General features: G+C 45.1%; 2 protein-coding genes across 3 annotated transcripts in view; one reads left to right on the plus strand and one right to left on the minus strand.

Moving 5' to 3' along the window:
• The window catches only part of ATG5 (autophagy related 5), a 156,337-nt gene that overhangs the window by 99,075 nt on the left and 33,993 nt on the right, over positions 1-23,269 (plus strand). The gene's annotated exons all lie outside the window — the stretch shown is intronic.
• On the minus strand, positions 907-22,987 carry PRDM1 (PR/SET domain 1). Of its 2 annotated transcripts, XM_058019472.1 has the most exons (7): positions 22,910-22,987; positions 21,158-21,406; positions 14,571-14,690; positions 11,330-11,582; positions 2,514-3,622; positions 2,083-2,211; positions 907-1,669 (listed from the first exon to the last, which is right to left on the minus strand). In XM_058019472.1, the coding sequence occupies exons 2-7, from the start codon at positions 21,338-21,340 to the stop codon at positions 1,094-1,096; spliced, it is 2,370 nt and encodes a 789-aa protein (XP_057875455.1). In that variant the 5' UTR covers positions 21,341-21,406; positions 22,910-22,987; the 3' UTR covers positions 907-1,093. The 2 variants fall into 2 exon arrangements, with proteins under 2 accessions (XP_057875455.1, XP_057875454.1); XM_058019471.1 differs by lacking the exon at positions 22,910-22,987 and having other exon boundaries at positions 21,158-22,069.

The following is a 23,269-nucleotide window of genomic DNA, read 5'->3' on the forward strand; positions in this document are numbered from 1 at the left end:
CCAGGAAAGGACTTTGTTCCCCACTTCTACCCAGGCAAAGTGGGAGAGAAAAATACAAGTAAAACTGAACCCCTTCTTACTCAGGGAATATGACCATCTCTTTTTTTTTTTTATCCCTGGAAGGCTCTGGCCAAAAAAAAACCCAAAATAAAACAAAAATCAGAAGAAAGAAATTTGCATAAACCCCCCTTTTAGGCAGAATAATATTTGTGTCTTTGCTTTTAAACTGCTTTTGGAAAAAAAAAGAATGTAAGTGAGATTTTATTTTGGAAAAGCCACTTTAAGCTCATGTGTTCCTTTGGTCTAAAAGTTACATGATAATGCGTTGGGGCTGGAGCTGTGTTCTAAAAACCTGTGGTATTGTCCATGGCAGGTCGGTGTTTGCTGTGCCACATCGTTTCCAGGGAGAGCTGCAGGTAGAAGAATCTTTTTCCTCCCCTCAGAGAGGCAGGAGAAAAAGTTTCTTCCCTGCTTGCTGCTACTCTGGGTTTTCTAATTTTTTTCTCCTTTTCAATTCCCAGTGGGGTGATTTGCTCATGAAAGTACACAGCATTTTTTTTCAAACCAACTGATCTAGGATTCTGTATGTCACATGTCCAACTTTGGCAATATGAAAAACCACATTTGTTTAAAAGACATTGGTACATAAAACACATTTACCGAAACCCTAATCTTAGGTTCTTAAAACAGATGTGCAGAAAAAAAATATCTACAAAGAATGGCCCATAAAACAAAAAATAAAAACATTTAAAGTAAAAATTACAATGAATTTTTCCAGTCATTGTAAACATTTTCCTAATTATTGCTTTTAGAATGATTAATTGCATAATAAATTATGAAGTACTATCATTGAAAAAATAATTATGGATAAATGATTGTCTCTTAGTAACTGGCGAGGCAATGCAGAGTCCTTTGCCCCTTTTTATGCCCTGAGAAAACAGTAACTTTGGAGTTCCTTCTTTCAGCTGGAGAGCGTAGGGAAACTACTGTAAGCCAAGATTGCTTTGCAGCATTGAAACTATGTACAAGCAACTGCTACAGGCACCCTGACTTGCCAAGTCATAAATAAAAAAAATCACTTTGCCAAAAAGTCTTAAGGGTCCATTGGTTCAATTGTTTCTTGCTTGACCTTTACAGGTAACAGAGGTAGTGGGTGACCGTGAGGCAACTTCATAACTGACATATCTGATGACTCGTAAAGGTTGCATCCTGAGGAGATAAGCCCATTTCCCAGGTTCCTCTGCAGAGAGACTTTCAGGTTAGCTCCTTCCATTTCCCTCCTGAGCATGGTCAGTATATCCTTCTCCACGATGGATGTTAAGTCGATATTGTCCTCCACTTCTTCCAGCTTGTCAGCATTGTCACTGATGTCGAACTTCTCGATCTCCTCGTTGATTCGGTTCAGGTCCTCCATGGAGCGGCCAGAGGCCGGGGCGACGGGGCAGTTGCCCTTCAGATGGACCTGGAGGCTGCAGAAGTGAATGTAGCTCTTGTGGCAGTGGATGCATTTATGGGGGCGTTCCCGAGTGTGGAGACGCTTGTGCAGCTTCAGGTGCACAAACTGGGTGAATTTGGCTGGGCAGAGCTTGCACTGGTAAGGCTTCTCTCCCGAGTGGAGCCGCAGGTGGGTTTTGAGATTGCTGGTGCTGCTGAACCGCTTGTGACAAACCTAATGTGGGGGGTGGCAGAGAAACAGCGAATGAGTGGGAGGCGATTTTATGGTTTAAATCACAGACACCTAGGAGGAGACGGCAGGATGAAGCAGCAGCTTTCTATATCTTCACACTTTCTCACAAAGGGAAAAAAATCCCCACCTTTTTTATTTAAATATTGCTGAATGTCATTTTGAGTGTGGCTGATGGCAAAACTGTATCAGGCAGATGTTGCTCTAGCAGGCTGCAGGCAATCGTGCTGTCTCACAGACGCTGCTGCACGAGGGCTGGGCCCGGCTGTGGTGCAGATTCTAGCCCTGAGCAGCCAAGGGTTTGTCCCTCAGCCCTCCCTGCACACTGTAGGGGGTGTGCAAAGCCCTGCCATCCCTTTGGCCTGTGAAGGAGTCACCTCTCTCTCTGTGTTACATACCTGACACTCGTGGGGTTTTTCTCCTGTATGTACCAGATAGTGCTTCTGGAGGTGAGCCAGCTGCGTGAAGCCCTTATTGCAAGTCTGGCATTTAAATGGTCTCTCTCCACTGTGTACTCGGAGGTGCACCTAGGGAGAGACAAAGCAATTAACAATTTGCAGTTTCCAGTACTACAACAAAAGTGCTTTCAGATGTTTCCTAAAGTCAGCGGAAGAGTCCCATTGCCAAAATACAATGTTATCTAGTTAATTAGGTGGCGTCAGTATTAAAGCACACAACCATGCTTTCTTGCTGGGGGATACTGTATTAAGCCCAGACACATAAACAGCCTAACAAAGCAAGGGAGGCCTGACGCTGCTTTTCCTCGAAAATCTACAGGGAGAAACCCGAGCCTTCAAAGAAGGCTCCTGTCTTATTCTCCACTGCCTACCTTCAGATTGGAGAGCTGGCCAAAGGTCTTGGAGCAAACATTGCATTCGTACTTGATCTTCCCATTCTGCTTTTTCAGTGGGTATGGGAGGGTTTTGTAACCGGTCACATTCCTCTTACTTTTAATGAGATTCATGGCTTCTTCACTGCCGGTGGCAGCCAACACCACTGAGGTAGGTTTAGGTTGCATTATGTGTTCTGAACTGGCTGCTGTACCAGCGGTGGGGGACCCACTGGTAGGGCTGCATGGCTTGTCCTTCATGCTGGCAGCAGCGCCCGTGATAGAGAAGGCACTGTTGGGTGCTGGTATGAGGAAGTCTCTTGGATGATCAGGCTGCAGCAGTCGACGGCCTCCTTCACTGGGCAATGAGCTGGGGAGCGTGGTGGGGTTGAGCATGTGGTGGGAAAGGCTACCTCCACTGAGCAGGTTGCCATAAAGAGGGTACATCCTTGGGAAGAGATTGAAATTGTTGATGCCATTGATATTGTTCAAAGCGCTCAGATTATTACAGCTCATATTGAATGGAGGTAACAGGAATTTGGGGTAATGGGGGTTATAGGACGGTAGAAAGGCAGGTGAGAGGTGGCCAGGAGGTGCATATCCAGGATAAGACCCCAATCCTTCTGAGCCATATGATCCGTTCAAGTAAGAGTATGGCTCTCTGTGCTCTTGGGAAGTAGGTGCCAGAGGTGAAACTGTGACCCCCGGACTACTGTGAGGGCTTGAACTTTTTAAACTTTGGTCTGGGCTGCTCCTCCCAGAAGGACTTGGTGTAGTAGATGCCTGGATGGGTGAGTGAGTAATGTAGCTGGGTCTGTCCATGCCATATGCTAAGGAAGCTTTCAGATAGTCTTCAGGAATGTGAGGTCGGATCGGGTAGACAACTCGAGGGAAGAAACACCTCTCCGGGCTATAGTTCTTACGTAAATCATCCAAGTCTTTTTCTGGAGTAACTGGTGAAATGTTGGTCTGAAAGAAGTCTTTTCCTTTAGGAGGATTGGATTCCATTTTCAGGATTTCTTTCACACTGTGCTCCTTCTTTGGGACGCTTTTCTGATAAAGCTCATCTTTATCAGCGCTGTGCTGCTTTGGATTAACGTGGGTTTGGGCTGAAATACAAAGACAAGATAACAATTATTTAGATATATCACTGGCATTATCTCTTTTCAAAACAGAATCTAACCCCTACAAATTTAGTGGGAAGGAAGGGCTACTCTCGGAGATGAACAATCATTCAACTTGCCACAAAACTAATGGCTGTGTGAAGAAATGCCTGCTGGTATTAAGTGTTAATAAGCAGCATTGTTAATTTAAGGAATACCAAGGAGTACATAGAGATCTGGATGATGATGCATTTGCAGAGTGCCAGCCTCCACTCTGCAAAGTGATTTCAACTTTCTTCCCCCTTAAATTTGCCTAGCTTTGCTGTTGAATGTCTCTTTAAGCAGTATTTCTAATAAATGTGGTAATGAGCATTTGTTCACAATACAGGTTTAACTGAAGGACTTTGCAGAACACAAGCTCCCAGAAATGTTCCTCAGTAAAATAACAAGGCATGACAAATCGGGTTTTGCCAAACCACAGCAGTCACTTCACCAGCCAGTTCAATTACTTACAGTACCAAAAAAACCATGGCTGGCTAGGATGAAAGCCTTCTTCAAAGAGAAGGTATTCTCCATCAGTAAACAGATCATTACTCATTAAATATACTGCTTAGGAACATCTACAACAAAGCAGACTATTTACTGCAGATTTCTGTGGCATTCAGTCTATGCAAAACTCCTCTGCTTACAGCTGTATTTTATAAAAAAAAATGCTGAAGCAAAGCAAAAGAAAGCAAGACTGGTTGGCTCCAGCTTAAGTTGAAATGTGCTTTAAAAAAAAAAAAAAGGGGGAAAAAAATATGTATTTAGAAGGAAATAGAAGTTAGCATACATTCATCTCAGGTCAGCACATACTCTATTTATTTGTATTCAAAGACCTTGCTGTCTGAACATAATACAATCTTAACAGCACACTGAAAGATGCCTTCAGTAGAAAAACAAATCTGCCTTTATCTTTGTTACATAATCTTGATTACTTGTAAGATATTTTATTATAGGGGGGGAAACCATAAGAAGGTTTCATAATCATAGTTAGTTAGTGCAAGGTTTTCCATCAGGAGGTACAAGCCAACACCAGTAGGTACGTGACTCAAGAACACTGCAGTCCTTTAGAAATGTTTCTGCTCCCATGACTGACTGTTCTTACTTCACTATCTGAGGTGAGAAACAGTTATTTCTGATTTTTGGAGGATCATCTGAACCAAGTGTGGAACGTGAGAACCAGCAATGACCACACTGCTTTCAACACAGATTCTTTGCTTCACTATTCACTACCCTGATGGAATCTATCATTTGGCAACATTACCCTATAAGGCAAAGAAAGCCATTTATTAAACATATCCAAGAAAACAGCTGCTTGCAAAACATGCTCCTACTTACAGCAACCCACTTTACAGTAGCATCCTTTTTGAAATGGCATTAGATTAGTAACAAGCAAATTTAGTTTGAGATTTTTTAATAGTTTGGATATTTTCAAGCTCCAATGAAATGCAATTGAACACATTTAAGTTCAATTAAAATATGTATGATAAAACTTGAAAGTGTTATACAGCAAGCATATGTACACATAAGCACACAGACAGCTTCCCAATTACTTCTCTTGTGTCCAAAGTTTAATGCAGAGCTGCATCAAAAATAAAATAATAACATATTGTGTTTTCTGGCTTGAAAAATCATCTACTTTCTTTGGTAATTTTGTCTGTACTCGTGGACTGATAACTCATTTTCTAAATGTCAGCCAGATTTTGGGGCATAGCACAGAGGTCCTACTAGGTTCAAGAAGCTCCACAATGGCACTGTGAGTAATATTATCTGTATCTTCTTATCAGCTGCCTTTCACCACAGCAATGTTTCAGAGCAAACATTCCTGGTGACACTATCAGCATCGGGAAGTATCAAGACCAGGCAGTATTGAAAACTGGACGGGGTGGGGGAGGCAGGACTTGTGAAGCCTTGCAGCAGGAAAAATAAATAAATACCACCTTATCAGGCCCATATCAGTTTCTCAGTGGGGTCTGTCAAGCAGGAAGTTCAAATTGACACTTTTCTATTTTAAAGAAAAAAACTCAGGGGGAGGGGAAGAGGAAGGAGAAATGCTGGTGGTGCTGGAAAAGTGATAGAGAAACTGGGGCCTCTTCAGCTGGAGAAAGAGCTCCCACTGTCACAAGGTTAAACATGAGGGTGGGGAGGTATGTGCCTTATGTGCAGGAGCAAGCCCAGGAGTGACAGAAAGGAAGCTCATGCAGAGATCGTAACTTTCTTTGTGCAACAATCCCATGCTCTCTCTTGATAATTGCTCTTTTCTTCCCTTCTGAATTTTCCCAGTAAAGCTGTCCCTCCTACTAATTTCCATGTGTAGACAGAAGTTATGATATTTAAAGAAATTTTTTCAAGTCTAACTGTGATAGCTGTCTTTAGTTTGCAAGCTATCTTTGGTCCATAAATCCCCTCTTGGCTTTTTCCCTTATTACTTGAGCACAAGGGACACTTGGGAACACCAGAGAGATCAAAACATAAACAAGTGTGTCAGCACTGTGTAAAATAAGAGAAGGTAATGTCCAGGGCCAAGGAGAGGTTCTTAAGTTTTATACTGAAGGTGGATTTAAACCAGGGCTGAAACTGATTGAGAGGTTTACAACCCTTCTTGCTGCTCTTAAAGGAGCCACACTTCAAAGTAAAAGAGATATTTCTTATAAATTGAATTTTTTTTGAACTTGTGATCTTTGATTTAAGTTTTTATCAATCAGAATGTCTCCCATTCACTCTTGAAATGCATTTCTCCCTCCCACCCCCATACACACACACACATATATATACATATACAGTAAATATAGGCACATACTCCTCCAAGATCTGTCTAGTTTCTGTGGTCAGAGGGACACACAGAAAAGAGATTCACAACAAAACAAAAATGGTGCAGCTGCATTTTGAAGTTACTGATCTGAGGGTGGGGGGGGAGTGTGTGGAAGAAATAAAAAAACCCCAGACTTGCCTCTTGAGGATCCTGACACTTCTAACTGAGGTCAACAGATTATTTGCTCAGATCTGACATTAGTGAGTGCGTGCAAGAGGAAAAGGGACAAAACTCCTGTTACTTTTAAGTATTGATAAAACTTGGGTGAAGGAGCTGCCTGAAGTCACCCCAGTGTGGGTGTTCCAGCTACAGACTGCTGCAGAGCTATAGACTTTGCTCTCGGTTCCTGTGCTCTGAGCTGTACCCTGAGAAACATTTCATAAAAACAATGATCTGTTCTTTTCTAAAAACTTGAAAAACGGTTGTAGGCAGACAGTAATTGCAAGAGTAATTTCAGGAGTGAGATGGTACTGAACACTTCGAGTGGTAGAGCTTAATTATGCCGATTCACATTTTCGATCTAAATTAAGCACCTCTTTTGCTAGTAGAAAGAGAACCTCGAAGTTGTGAAGCGAGCAAAACAAAGAGTGTTTCCACTCAAAATGAGAACAGAGACCAACATTCAGAAGTACAAAATTTGATCATCTGTTTTCTAAATGTGTCCATGGCAGTGTGACATGCCTTTGAAAACCTTTTGCTCAGAGAAGGTCTTTCTGGGAGCCTTCAAATAATTCTCAATATTAAGACAACTTCAGTCCTCAAATTCTGATTTTGTGAAGACAACTTCTCATATCATTTAAAAATCATTTTCCTGAGCCCTTTTGAACATTCCAGGAGGCATTTTTTTAAGCAAGTGCAGATGTTTCCTCTCAACCCAAACAGAAAAGCTTCAAAACCAGAAAGTGAAACTGCCCATAAACAAAAGGGAAAGCGAGCGACAGAGCTGAGCTAACGGCCAGCATGTCAGGGCCAGCAGGAAGAAGAGAAGAATAAATCACATTTAAGAAAAAAGCATTACAAAGTTAATCTTCATAGAACCGGAAACACTTTAAATAATGTCTTGTTAAACCTGTTAACGAAACAAAAAGATTGCCAAATATTTTGTAAATATGCAAATTATCTTCCCCCAGCTTGAACTTTTTTTCTAAAGCTTGACCAAAAGATGTCACCTGCCTGTACTTGACTGAGGAGACAAACATGACATGAGCAGCAGGAAGTTGCATCATATGATTGCAATATATGAACATTATTATCAAATAGTCATGCCCTGAGTCAATGCAATTGTTTGGATTTTGTTGGGTTTTTGTTGTTTGGTTTTGGTTTGGTTTTTTTTTAACTGTTACCCTCTCCACCCCTTCATCCTAAAATAATCCTCCCATGTTGAGGTAAGAATGAAATTCTAAACCGTTTGGAACCGCCAAAGCAAATTTCCTCAGTGTTTGCTAACTAAAATATCACAGACTAAAAGACAATCTGAAGGAGCAGTTGAATGAGGTTAGGCACATTTAACAAATTACTGAAAATTTATTTTTAGCAGAATACAGAAATCTTGTGCCACCATACTTAAAACTATTTACTGGACAATGGCACCATCTGAAGGTGACATCTCCAATCCTGACAGAAAACATTAGAGACCTCAAAACAGGCAGGAAGGGAATGCCATTTGAGTTTCCAGCACTGGGATAATGTGGAGTCTTGCCTCTACCACTATTGTGCAACTCCTAGCAGGCACTTCAACATCCATTTGAAGTTACGTAGCTGCACTGGGAGCTAATCATGGCCGTGGAGGTAGGTGTGTGCTCCAGCGTCTGAAGGACTGGGTCAAAGGCCCCAGTTCAGGAAAACACAGAGGACAGGGTTAAACCCACAACTAAGTACATGCCTAATTGCTGTCTTGCATCTGGATGCTTTCCTTCTGCGGCACAAATGAGCTAATGCTGGGGAAGTTACCTTTAATTTGAAAGTTTGCTGTTACACAGGCAAGTAGATGTTACATGTGGGTGTGTAAATACATTTATGCTCTAAAGTGGTAGTTCTCTCATTTTTGAGGCCACTAATTACAGGAAATAAAGCCAGAGAAATTCCCTGATACATTTTTTCCCCGGAGGCCCATCCTGCTCTGGTGCTTAAAGAGGAGCTAAGGTGCTGAACTCTAAGGCTGTGATCCCCAAACCCTTGAGGCACTTAAAGCAGCTGCCTATATTTTAAGCTGGCAAGACTGGAAGGTCTCTGTAGGTGTGTGTCCCAGGTGGCCTCTCCTGTGCTGGGCAGCCAGCCAAGGTAAGACTCTTCCAAAGCCTCCCACGGGCACCAGTGTGCACTGCACACCCAAGACACAGCTAAGGGAGAGATCTGGGTGCAACACACCATGGCCACTGGCTGCCTCCTGCCCATACCAGCGTGTATCCATGGGAGGAAACCCTGACTTCAGCTTTGCCTCTTGGGACCCAGACCCCAACTTTTCCTCCCTCCTCCTCAGAGGGTGCCAAAACCAGCCACAGGCTGGGAGAGGTGGTGATGCACCCCTGCTCTCCTGAGGGAGGCCATACCACTTTAAACACCAAATTATTAGCAATCCATTTGGCTGGAGAGGACTTTCCTGACTTCCTAGCAGATTGGGGGGGGGAGGAGGGGGTCCCCTCAAGCAAGGCTGTGTTCAGATGTCTTGCTAGGCCAAAGCCCCACATCTGTAGCAGCTACAGGGTGCCAGAGAACTGGGGACAACTCCTGCACTTCACTCATGGATGAATGCAGTGCCAGGGTGCCTTGGCCAGCCTTTGTGACAGAGAGAGGCTGGAGAGGCACCACGATGCTCTCTAATTTTAGATTTAACTAATGGCCTGGGAGAAAGAAGCAGAAGAAAGCTCAACAGTGCTGGCATTCACAGTAAATTCATCTGGTTCCAGTACTAATGCTGGAAAAACCCAGCTTGCACCATTGCTACAGGGACTTTGGCAAATAAAGATCTTTGGGAGACTTTTGGATTTTTCTTCCACACTTTTCAAAAGGCTAACTTTAGAAAACCTCAATCCTTATGGTACCTGTAGGGTTTTTGGCCCATCTGCAGGCTTTAGACCTGATTGTGTTCCTCACAAGAATGAGGGGAGAAGAAAAAAGTAGTGAAAAGTTTTTCTCATTTTCTGAACTGCTATGTTCTTTAGGTGGAAGGAGCTAACATAAAATTTCTATATGGTTTAAATGTAATTATCTCAAAAAAGAGAAGAATGTCTATTTCAAACTCAGCAGCTGGAAATACTGCAAATATTAAGGCTGAACTACAAAACTGTGGCTCAGGTTTCCATTTCTTTAAATCCTGATACTGAGCCTACTACTTTTACTGAAATCAGTTATTCTGCCATGTCCAGTCACTCCTAGTTTTGACCTGATTAGGAGTAACCAGACACAGTAGGAAACACTTACAAATACATTAACTGCTACTTCTGCAAGGAAGCCCAAGGTGCCAGCAGATGCAGGAAACTGAACCCATGTTTGTGTATCCTCCTAGCTAATGACCAAATGTGCCTGACCAGATTTTAGCAAACTCCTCACCCACCAGAGCCCTACATGCTGCTGTCTCATCTCACCTGCAGGTCCCACTGAAAAATTAACAGCTCATTATAACAGGAAATAAAACTGCACAGAGAGTGGTGAAATGACATATGTGCAAAGATGACAGAATCAGTGAGACAGTTTCTGAATAGAGAATATAGCTGCATAACACATTCCCTCCCTCTCTTCTCTCTGTCATTAGGAGACAAGTTTTCTTCTATTAATTTGCAGTGAAAGACAAAAAGCTAGTGAAAGGGTGACACCCACAGAGTATAGATGTACTTTTGATTAATCTGAATGTGTGATACAAGTTTTATAATATGGGATGACAGTTCTAATGATCCCCAAGTAACACTGCTATTTTATAATCCATTCTTTGTTGCCAAATAACTGTAAATAGTTCTTTTTATTAAGCAAAAAACCCCAAAACTGCTTGCAGTTTTTCCTTCAAGTTTCAATGTAATCACTGGCAGAAGGACAAAAGAATACTCTGTTTTAAGAGCAGCAACAGGGGAAGTAGCCTAAGAGTCCACTGAGAAGTCAGCAAGAATCTTTTCTTCTCTAGAAGGGGCTCTGGGTGAGGTGTCAGGCAATGATTAAATGAGAAGTAAAGCACCAAGGCTGGAAATAATCAGAAACCACAGAGGAACACAAACTCCTGGAAACACCTCTTCCCTCTGCTACCAGTGCTATTATTTTTGAACAGAAAATGAAAGCTGCAATAAAGTCAAGAAATAGGGACAAAGTACACTGAGCTTAAAACACAAGTAACCAGATGAGAAGACCACAGGAGGTTTGCTCCCACAAGATAAGTAAGGGCAGATGCAAGGCTCAAAGTGCATGATGCAGTAAACACGTATTTTGTCAGACACCTAGACAGAGTCATGGCACGTTGCCACTTCCTGGTACAGTGAGGGCAGCCCTTTGGGAGCATGAGTGGACAGCCTTTAGTGTATGCTACCAAAGCAGACTTTTGCTCAACACACCGTGAGATCTGAAATTGCACCATCTGAGACTGAGCCAACAGCGATGGTTAGGAAGACAGAGGTCAGGTTGTCTGTCCAGAATTTCACCAGATAAGACTCAGATTGTAAACAAACAGCTACTCGGATTTTATAATCTCTTTCCATTTGAACAAGCACAGGGAACTCATTCTCTTGTGTTGGGTTTTTTAATTCCCCTTTTCCACTCCAAGCTACCTCCTGTGACACAACAGATGATGAAGCTGTGTAATTATACAACTTATTATTAGATTGTATAGGCAGAAGAGACATTACTAGCATTCCTTATTTATACTGTAATCCACTTACTGAGGTTCATCATTGTCAGCTCTCTGGAGGGGGGATAGTGCAGCCTCTCTGCAAAGTCTCGGCAATACCACACAAGCAGCTCTTGGTTGGCAGGGATGGGCTTGATGGTGTAGAAATAGATGTTCATTCCATTCTGACAAGCAGCCAAGTTCTGCTCCTGAACAGAGTAGCCAGGGTTTACATAACGCATCCAGTTGCTCTTGTCCTCGTTAAATCCATCAATGAAGTGGTGAAGTTCACCACTTGAATAGATCTGGAACAGAGAGGAAGTGCTTATGAATATATATAGATATATATAGGCACAATATGCAACATGTAGGCACAGAGTCCAGAGAGGAAAAGTGATAAGCTCCCTTTTTTTTTTTTTTAAGATGAAGTAAGAGTTCAAGCTGTGTTCATGCCTTTCCAACAATGACATCCTCTGAGTTAAGAAGGTATTTAAAGGAAAGTCCACAGTCACCTTTTCCATTTAATCTTAGCTAGCTTTGGAAAACAAGACCCAAAATCTGAAATGCAGAGTACTCTCTCTGTGTGAACAGTCTACCTTAGAGACCTTTTCCTGGTGCTCTGATCAACAAGTGGGTGATGCTGATGAGGGCAGGTCTGAGTGCATGCTTGCATTAATGCTTTGAGTCACCTGTGTATAAGACTGACTGGCTGTGCTATGTCAGAGTTCTTCTCGCCTCTTTCTATGGCCTCTGTACTTGCAGTTTCCTACCACCTCCACCCAAAGGTTTAAACTATGCAAACATTCTCCACCCCCCAGAGTCCTAAAGCAACACTTGCTCATAGTTGAACTGTAACCCTTTTGTAGGAAGGCTGGGCGAGGCAAAGATGAAATTCACCTGCCATAACTGAAGGAAGACCTGACAAGGGGTTAGCCCATGAGATGTCACTTTTCCTACCAAGGGACATGCTCTGACTTGTCCACAGAGGGGCAAGAAAACATGAATCTGAAAACTGTTCAGTGGTTTCAGGGGAAAGAAGTTCCCATCACTGACAAAAGCTACTGTTTCTTGAAATAATAAGATAATTATTTAAAAAAAGAAAAAAAATTCCAGAGAAATCCAGGAAACACACTTGTAAAAACACACACTGGTTACTCTTAAGGGGAGCTAGCTCCATGCCGGATGAAATGGGGCTCCTGGTTTTCTGAAAACAGATGACCAGGCAAAAGCCAGACCTTGAAGTGGGAGCAGCTCACACCTCGCTGAGGAAGAAATGCCTTTCCAAAGGGGAGACAGAGCTTATCTCGGGGAGAAAACCCTCCGCGGGGCGTTCCTGCCCCTGTGCCCCCAGCGCTGTCTCCGCACCTCTCGGGCCGGCCGGGACCCTCCCGCGCCCCCGGAGCCCGGCGGGCAGAGAGGGGAGGCGGCCTGGCCCTTTAACGCGGGCCGTAAACACCAGAATCACTTTCTTTAAGAGTAACTTCCTGTAAACTGAGAAGGGGGAAATACATGTGGCCTCATCAAAGCAGCTTGCGAGAGATTTTGCGGTGTGTTTGTTATGAGAAAATGGAAGGGAGCCGGGCGAGTTGTGCTGCATCAAGAGGAGCCTCCGCGTTTCTCCGCTCACCCCGGCTCGCAAACTTCCAGGAACGCGGGGCTCCGGCGCTTGACGCCTGCCACCACTTCCCAAACCAGCCCTCCGCCGCTCCCACGTCAGGGCCACAGCCCCGGCTCCCCGGCAGAGGCACCCCCAGCTCCCACCTATTCTGAGGAAGGCGCGCCCAGATGTGCTGAGTCACGGCGCGCTTTCCAGAAGTGACGCTCCCCTGGCGCGGGCAGCGGCCCCGGGCGCCCAGCAGATGTGCCCGCCCCTGCCAGCGAGCCCAGGATGCCTCTAATAACATGTGGGAAATTATCTCCCACAATTTCCTTTGCATATGCAAGGCTGTGTCAGACCCCTAGGAAGGAATTAATTTTCAGTGCAGCAGTTTGCCTTGAACGAATCAAGAGGTTATAACAGGGAATTTAATGATGCCTAGATGGCTCCTAGGATATTATTTCTGAGGATCCCTCCACATTAAAGCTTAAAATCACATCATAAGAATGATGTCATCTTTCTCACTGCAATGTAGGAATGAAGTCCTGCAAGATGGCTATCAGCCCCTCTTCCCTGTGTCAGTCTCCTGGTGTCTTCCTACACTGGACACAAGCTCCCAAAAAATTCAACAAAAAGAAACATTTTGTGGCCTTGTTAATGAGAAAACAGTTGCCCGCTGTGTAAAAACACTCATGCAAATAACTGCCTGTGCAATGCTGTATTACATTGTACAAGAATGATCTGAGAAAACCAAAATGATTCAATTAGGTAGGAAGAAAGGGGTGTGGGGAATGCTGGTGCATGCCCTGGGTTTCACCTGGATATGAGGTTGGGATATTACTAAGGCAGGCAGGCACCTGAGCACAGAGGCTTGGACACAGTCCCAAATCCACGGATTTAGACACAACCTACATGGCTAGAAGGCAGCAAAACAAATCCATGGAATGAGATGGGGCTGAAGGAATGTTCTCTAACAATTAATAATGTGTCTGTAAGGAAAATGAGGATTATGTCAACTGATAAACTGGAGGCATATTCCACAGCACACACTGCCCACGCCAAAACACATTGGCTGCTGCTTTCTTCCAGCTTATACTATGGAGTACAAATTAGGCACCACCTCTGGTGTTTGTCTCTTTTCCCTTTGCATGAGCTGCTTTTTTAACAATTCTGAGGAGGCCTAGAAAGATTTATGAATTGAATGATACATGCTGAAGACTACTACCACTGTGTTATAGCAGCTCTATACAAGAAGCAGGAAGAAATGTCAGAAAATGTATCATAATTCCAGAGTGAAAGTTTATGCAGTACTTTAACAGCTTCTTCATGGTGGGAAAAATCAAGGATGTGATACTTGCATAAATCAAATGACTTTCCACTGTGAAGAAATGCAAAATAACCTGCCCTTAGAGCAAGCAGGAGAACTATTTCTTTACAGAATCAGCACGGATACATTTTGGAAGAACAAGCCAGGAAGGGCTGTGCATCTGCAGTGCTCTCTCCACCCACACAATCCCTACATCCAAGACAGCCAGGCTTCTAACTCAGCTTAATTCACCCACTGGCCCTGTTTGTGCCTGGCCACATACAGAGGCTGTCCCCTGCATCACACAGCAGGAAGTGACCCAGCTTCTCAGCCATACTCATTTAGTGATCTGCTCACTGCAACAACGTGCTGCTGTTTTTTCCTACTTACCCGCCAAAAGTATTTTCTGTTTGCATTCTTGGGAACTGTATCACTGGTATAGATCTCTCCCACCAGGGGTCCAAAGCGTGTTCCTTTTGGGATGTACTCTTTGCTTATCACTCCAGTGACCTGCAAGAAGAGCAGCACAGGATCAGTCCATTGCCAGTAGAAAATGAGAAGTCTCCCTCTTCTCCCCTGTCCCCCAAGTGTAACAAGATAAAGCAAACAATGCAGCAATTTTTTTGTGACAGGTCAGCAAACCAGAAATTAATAAATGAACAATTGTGTTGGTTACAATATGAACAGTTTTGTTAGGTACTAGCATTTTCCTAAGACATATGGAAGCTAATGATGAAAACCACCTTAAAAATGTGCTTTTTGGAAATACATTTACAAGAAGAAACAGTAAGCAAAATGTACAGAGACTGTCAAATATCTTCAGAAGTTATTTTTCCCTATCAAAGGCAACCCCTAAAAGTCTAGTTCCAGCAAACAAAAATATGCAATATCTATCAATCACTTCACTGCTACAGAGCTTGCTTTTCTAATAAGTTAGGAACTGGAATGACTGCTCTTCCAGATCAAAATGAAACCACCCTCCACCCCCCTCCATTCTCTGGTCTATACCCGCCCAGATAGCTAAAAGGAGAACACCAAAAAAAGAAGACAACCTTCAGTTCTCTTACGAGCATACAGTGGCATACAAAACAGAATCTGAAATGGCTCTGGGACATATACTCACAGGTCACTTTCTTGTACAAAAAGGAATCATCAGTTCCAGTAACATACATTAAGTGGGTTTGGTCAAAAAAGGTGTAAGGATTTTGAAGAAAATGCTCCACTATGCTAGGTCTAAGAAATGTACTCTGGTTGTTCAGCTTCCTTCTTGACAGTAATTATACCAAAAAAAGTCACTGACCACAAATCAGGAAGCAATTAATCATTATTCAGAAGAACGTGCCTTGGAGTAACCCTTTGCAAAACACTGCTGAGTTATTGGTTTTGTCTCCCTGTTTCTCACCAATCTTCTTAAATTTAATGTATCTAAACAATGTTAGAAAACCAACAATTTTGTAAACCAAAAACCCCAAGCCTCTGCAAGATTGATCTTGCTGCTCAGATAATAGAAAAAAAAGAAGGTAAAAAGCCCATTAATTTGGTACTAAAACCAAATGTATTAAAAATGCTCATAGCAAAATGTATTAAACATCTTTCCACTTGTCTTGCCACACACCTTGCCACTTGTCTTTTTGCTCACCAGGATTTCAGAACAAGACAGGAACACCAGAAGAGTTGAAGAAGACTGAGAACTAGGATTACTGCTGTCTGTACCCCACAAGGAATCAATGTCCTTACCAAAGCAGATTAGCACTCCTCAGACCCTACAGATAGCTCACTTCAGTGAGCTTTTCTATTTCTTTTAACAGTCCTTCTCAGCAAAGGGTGGTAAAAACCCTGAACTGTATGTAGACAGTGCTTCACAAATTAGCTAAGCCTTCTGACTTTCTCATGCTACATTTTCTTACATTTTGTGATCCTTAATGTGTAAGTCAGAGGCAGACAGAGAAATTCTTGCCTGTGTACTGGTCAAGATTAAAAATCCCAGGGAAATATGAACACCTAACACAATTTCCTGTTAAATGTCAAAATAAAGGGGCCAAATAACAGCCATGGATTCAAGGAATCACCTGGGAACACATTGCTGGGTGTTCGTGGTGGCTGTTTGTACTCGTTCGCATTTTAACATGTGTTTTCAGCACAGTACAAAGAAAAAAAAATTGAAACATCAACAGCAGAGGTAAATGCTCCATTGATCTGTGCATCTGGACTAAAGAGAGAGAAGAGGGACTTCCAGAAATTTTTTTACACCTACCATAGCTGAAACAAGCTCAGTGGCTCAGTTTTATTTTTGTCTTGCTTGTACATGTCTCATAGAGAGCTGAAAAAGGCAGATGTTCTTCTCATTTTCCCTATATATCTTAATTTACATCCATCTGCCCTCTCAAGAAAAGTTCACAACCAAGCTACAAGCACACCCTACCAGTTTTACTGCATGATAGCTTGAGATTTTTCAACGTTTTAAAAATATCTTGGCCTTAATTAAAACGACTTTAATGAAATTCTCAGAATCTCTAGAAATCACTCCTTGAACTAGTCAACTTGAAACACTCTGTGACACAGCAGATACTTTTTGATATCCACTTTATAGACAGCGCTTGTGTTCAGCTGTGCCAGGGGAGAAGAAAAGATGATTTCCCAGCCTGCACACATCAGAACTTGGCAGAAGTGGTTTCTGCACATCTGCCTGTGCCAACACTGAAGTTTTGCTAAACCAGGCTTTAAAGTTGTCCAGATGACTTTTAGCTGACGGTGGCTCTCAGGTCAGCAACTCTCGGACTCCACTGTTCCCTGCCAAGCTCAGCTGCTGGGATCGATAGGGCAGTGCCAAGGCAGCCTGGCTCCAGGCCGCCAGCAGCCCCCCTGCCGCAGCCCGAAGGGGCTCCTGCCCCGCCGCAGCTCAGCGGGTGCGGCTTCAGAAGCGGCCAGGAAGCCGGGAGCTGCCGAGGGCGGGCAGGCAGGACAGCGGCGCAGCTCCGGGTGCGGAGCCGGGGCCGAGCGGCCCCCGGGCTGCCGGCGGCTGTGCCAGAGCGGCACTTCGGAGCTGTGTCCGCCAGGTGTCCTCCAGCGCGCCGCTCCGCCCGCCGGGGAGCCCTTCCCGGGAGCCGCGGGGAGCGGGCGCGGGCGCTCCCCAGGAGCGGCGGAGCCCTTCAGCCGCCGCCCGGGCGCTGCCGGCGGGCCCGCACCTCGCCTCACGGGCGCTTCCCCCCTCGTTCCTCTCCACAGGCGCTTACCCCTTCTCCCTTCAGAGCTCCCAGCGCTCCGCCGCGTCCCTCCTCTCCCTATACAACAGCATTTCCAGCAGGAAGGTGTAGCCCGGCCTCAGCCGGAGCCCGCCGCACGAGCGGGCCGGCTGCGAACGGCGCCCGGACGCGGCGGCCCGGCCTGGCCCGGCGGGGGGAGCCCGGGGCCGGCGGCAGCCCGGGACCGACCGCGGCCCTGGAACTGACCAGGGTCCTAATGCGGCGCCGGGGGCCCGCTCAGCACATCCCGGCCTGCCCGCGGCCCCCGGGCGTGAGGCGGCTGGGCTCCGGTCCCAAATCTCATCTGAGATGGCGCTTTGGAAGATCAGCGCTCCTGCATCTTTGTTTGGGGAGATGTAAGTAAAACAACGACTCCTGCTCATTCTGCAAGGGACGGTATTTTGCGATGGGACCACTAAACTGCTTTAAAAAACCAAAACATCGAACAAAACTCTCATTGGCTTCATTAAAACAGCAGCATTCTCCACACGCAAATAGGGCAGGTCGTTATGTGTCCTCAATTAACACTGATTTTAATTTTTTTTTAGCTACTAGTTCTATAGTTATGTATTTTTTACCCCTTTGTTCAGGGACCAGTTTTCTAAAAGTTATGCCACAAAATAGAATGCTTTCAGATGGCTTCCTCGGCAACCACATAAAAAATAAATAAAAGCAATAGGGGAGAGCAAGTGTCTGAGGTCAGTGAGGCACAGCTCATAACAGCTCAAAATAACTCCTTTCACCAAAATGACTGATTCAGGGTCTGTCTCTAAGAAATGGCCTTATCAGAGATATGCAACAGTAATGGGTGGTTTGCCGAGATATGTTTTCCTCTGTCAAAGCTCACACACCAGGATGCGATGCTAGTAATATTCAAGATAGCAGAGTAACTATCATTTTATATGAAGAAAGGCTTTTTGGGCTTTAAGCACTGAGACCAAAGGGAAGATTATTGAAAAAAAATATTTTTAAATGTTTCTATGAAAAAATCATTCACATATGGCCTTCCAGAGCATAAGCCCGACACCACATTTTATCATTTTTTGACAATTGCCAAAACTGGGGGAAAGTATAAATAATTCACATACAAATAAATAAATGACTTCATGCAAATCTAACAGCCTAAAATGTTATGAGCAGTAGTAATTCATTTTTTTAAATGCTGACACATTCTGTGAACTCACAGCAAAAAATGTGTTCTTCAGAAAAGTCCCTGATCAAGATCCAAGAATAAACAAGAGTATGATGACGTGTCATGGGCTCCCTTGCAAATTGCATAAACCTTTAAAGAGGAGCTCCACAAAGCATGCAAGGAGAAGATATAGAAGAAGCAGCCCTCCCCAAACATCAGGGGCCGTACTTCCTCCCTCCTAAGCAGGCACGCAGTACTTTTCCTGCTCTAGCCAGAGATACAATAGCAATCGTGACAGAACTAGGATTTAATGATCTAATCATGACAGTATCAGCATTTCACAAGCGATATATTATAGATGTTTTTTTGACAATAAACTGACTCAGCATTTTAAACTCTCAACCAGATGAAGCCATAGCTTTCCCCAAAGTTAACAATGAAGACAGATCACATCTGAAACCCACTGGCAAACACGCACGTATGCATCCCTCAAAGTCTTACCTCATCCTTTTGCAAGTGAAAAAAACCCACTCTCCTGAGCTGTCAGGACTCCAGTGGTTTTCCATGAGGTCAAAACCAGAATCAGGCTCCCTCACTGACCCACAAACACGCAAAAGCAACACATGTACCCAGTCCTGACCTCACCAAACAAAATCGAACTTAGAAGGCAGACAGAAGAAAAATACAGTGTTGCATGTCAGAAGTTCCTAGCACATGAGCAGATTATGCCATTTACAACTACTTCACCCTGCAGACAAGTAGCAAATGAGACCTGTCTGTACATTCTCCAGAATGTAGCCTTCACAGAAGGTGGGCAAAAGAGCCCAATCATATTGGCCCTTCCTTGCAGAGCTACCTTAAAGATAGTCAGGGCTCAAAAACTCCTATTGCTCCTTAGGGTAGGTGCAATTCAGCACAAATGAAAGACCGGGGGGAGCTTTGGAGAACAAAAGGAGGATGTCCTATAGTCAGACTCCCACTAGCAGGGAGCTGCGCGGGTCACATTTTACAAGAAAGAACCAGCAATCTTTCAACAACTTCTCTCTTCCCCCACCTCTTATACAGAGATGGCAGCAATCCTCCTGATTCACTGACCTGAGCCAGGGAACAAGGAAATTACACCTTGGTGTTTCCAAACACAGTGCTGGGAATTTTGAAAGCTCTCTGGACGTCTCCAGCCACAGCAGCAGGACTCTACAGGGGCAGAGGGAGCAGCAGCCTCAGCAGCCAATCAATCATCAGCCGGCGGCCAAGGACCGACCCGAGCTGTCACACTGCAGCTCATCCTTCAATCAGAAATCCTCCTCTATCCCATGGCAGAGTCTCAGCTTTATTTCCCTCTTCACACCATAGTAAGACCTATCTAGCAATGCAATAACACAAAATCAGGTTTCACACTTTTTTCTGGAGCATGACCTTTCTCTGCCAAAGTTCTGCAGGGCAGGGCAGGGCAAGGCAGATGGGAAGAGAAGAGTGATTTTAAGGAGAATTTAGTTTTAACCTCTTACCAAATGTACTTGGCACTCTATTAAGTACTGCCAAGCTAAATTCCACGGTGTCAACACCCTTCAGCTGGGGGTCTGGCCCTATTTCTCTACACAGGATTAAACAAGTACCTGCTCTGGAAGGAAATATTTGATAGGCATGGATGAGTGTACCTCCTTTTCAGCTCTGTGGTCAGTATGTTTAGCCCAAGCAGAAGCACAGGTAATAGTTGCTATACCACAAGTCTCAGCACAGGGAGAAATGAAGGGTTGTCCCCTGGGTTGTTACACTACTGAACATCACACCTAGCTATAATAGCTACTCTATACGAAGGAGTAAACACAAAACCAAATTGCTCATCCAGGCTTGTTTCTTTCCAGCCCTTCTGAAACAACAACAAAGAATGTACCCACTCCAGGGACAAGGATGGAACAGACTCGCACGGCTAGCTACCGGTGAAGATACTGTCCCAGATAAACAAAAGTTAATTTAAGCTACGACCACACTTCTGTCAAGCTCGCTACAGTTCTACCATTACTTCCTTAACCGACATGCCAGAGTTTTTAAGAATTTAGGAAGTTGGGAATACAACAACCTCACGAAAAGAATAAGGCAATTTCATAACCAAAGGGAAAACAAAAAGAAATAATTAAACACATTTCCAGGAATTTGTTTTTTTTTTTCCTTTACTTTTTTAAAGCTATTTATTGGACAACCGAGGCACTTTAATCTCTGAGCCAGAGGCAATGAATGGTCCTGGCAAACAGCAGCCTAGAAATTGGCACAAAGAACTACCCCACAGTTTAAATATGCTTATTCAGATGCTGTTCAAATTGTGTGAAAATTTAACTGTTTGCGAATTGGTACAGAACCAGTTTCAGGGATAGGTTGGCTACAATTTTCAGTGAAAATATTACACAACAGATGACCAGCACACAGTTTCTTAAAAGAGTTATTAGGGTCGCATATGAAAGGCCAGCGGGCAGCATTTGTTGTTGTTGGTAGGGTGTGTGTGTGTGTGTATGCTAAAGAATCAAAGACGGGGTGAGCACACGCTTTCCAAAGCGCTGTGATTTGGCTTGTCTGACTCCAACCTTCCCCAGAGCACTGCCGCTTACCTCTTTGCAGTTAGATGCATATTTGAAAGTCAAGTTCCTTGGCAAGGAAGCCTCTGCCTGAGTTAGGGTGCCTCCATCGGCACTGGGATCCAGCGGATGATCATTTACAATATATGTGCACTTCTCTTCAAAATCAGCCTCTGTCCACAGAGTCATGTCAGCATCCTCCATGTCCATTTTCATTGTCCACTCTCTCCCTTTCACCAGATTCTTGAAACTCACAGCGTCCGAGCTACACTGTGTAGCAGCCTGGAAAAAAAGAAAACAGCCTTTAATCCTCATTGTCCTTCAGTGTTGTGGTTTCCGTTGATACAGTGTGACTAATACAGTAGTCTGTGACACTTTAAAAGCGTATGCGGGATAGTTGGTACAGTTGAGTAATAGCCAAAAAGCAGTGTAAACGAAGCTGCTCTGACTGAAGCAGCACTTTAAAATGCCAGTCTCGGTAGTAATGAGGGAACAAAAACAAAGAGGAGAAAATCCCTAGGCTGTGACAACCACTTTACCTTTTTCAGACCCTTTCCTTAATGCTTCAGAGAGAAAATAATATTCCGTGCTGAAGAAAATGTGGGGTCATGGCCGTGAGACCACTTAGTCGCCTGTGGAAAAGCTGCCTCAGAAAAGTGTCACACAAACAAGGAGAGGAAGAGGAAAGGAACTGCTGTCTGCGTCTGAATGAAGCTAAAAATGGAAAGCGCATGTTGGAAGAGCGGAACCCAGCCTTGCCTCTTCCAAATGGGGAAGCCTGAACTTTCCCACCGGCTTTCAACACACAAACAACTTTCAAAACAACCTGGCCCCCCCGCCTCCTCCTGACGTCCCCTTATCCTTTGGCATGGAAGGCTGAGAAAGCCGACATCCTGCCAGCATCACTGTAGCAGCAGCAGCCCTGTACAAAGCACTGCAACATGTTCCTGGGGGTCAAACCAGAAAAGGAGCATGGGAAATAAATAAAATAAATATTTTTTTAAAAGTTATTCTATCCCTTTTGATTTTGATGATACATCCTAGAATTACTATCCCAAAGCAGTGGATATGAGCCTAGCAGAATAGTTTCAGCAAGTCCTTCAGTCCCTCTGTCTGTTCAGGACAGAAGCAGTTATCTAACCTATCCTCGAACATGTATTAGGGTCGGGCTCTTTCCATAAGGTTCATGAGGAACCAAAATCTGTGCCTTCGCCGGTAGCTGAGAATAACGCTCAATCCGGCGTAAAATCCCTTCATTTTTCCTTTTTGGATGCGCAGCTACTAGGAAATTCACACCCCTCCTCCGGGAACAACGAAACACGAAGACTGAAAGCGCACGATTTTCCGAGAAAGAGGTTACGGGCTGACTGACTGCGGGTTCGGGGGAGACCCCCGGCGACCCCCGGGACGGGCCCTCCCGGGAGGCACAGCCCGAAGAGGCTGGGGCGGGGGTCGCGGCAATACACAGCCCCCCCCCTCCCTTCGGCCGCCGCCGCTCCGGACCGGCCCCGTGCCCCGTCCTGGCCGCGGTCGGGGCGAGCAGTGCGACAGTGCCGGACCCTCGGCGTTGAAGGGGAAGAGGGGATGAACAGCGAAACTCGGGCCAGGGGTATGACAGCTGCGCAGCGGAGTGAAAGGGTTAATGCCGGTCAGAGGAGCGCTCCCGATCCGGGAGAGGCGACGAGGAAACTTTTGCTCCGTCCCGCGGGCGCCGGGACGAGCGAGAAGCAAGAGCCGGGGAGGTGGAGACGGGGCTGAGAGACGGGACAGCATCGCGCTCCTTACCGGGGCAGAGTCCGCGCGCGTTTCCACACCGAAGCCCACCGGCGGCGGCAAACCTGGCTCATTTCTACAGAGTAAACATTTCTCCTTCCTTCCAGCGGCCGGGTCCCCGGGAGACTGACTCACACCTCCAGCCGCCGCTCCCCTCCCGCTCCTCCCTCCCCCGGCTGTCACAGGTGCTGCTGCTCTTGCCGCTGGGGAACGCTGGGGGGCCGCCTGCCACAGCCGCGCTCTCCTCTCCGCTCCGCTCCGCTCCGCTCCGCTCGCCCCGGCCCGCCCGCGCTCACGCACCGGCCCGGCCCGCCCCGCCCTCCGCCGGCCCCTCTCACAGCGCGGGAGGTGGGGCCCTACCTGCGGACCCTG

This window comes from Melospiza georgiana, chromosome 3 (genome assembly GCF_028018845.1).
Source record: "Melospiza georgiana isolate bMelGeo1 chromosome 3, bMelGeo1.pri, whole genome shotgun sequence".
Taxonomy (NCBI): Eukaryota; Metazoa; Chordata; class Aves; order Passeriformes; family Passerellidae; genus Melospiza; species Melospiza georgiana.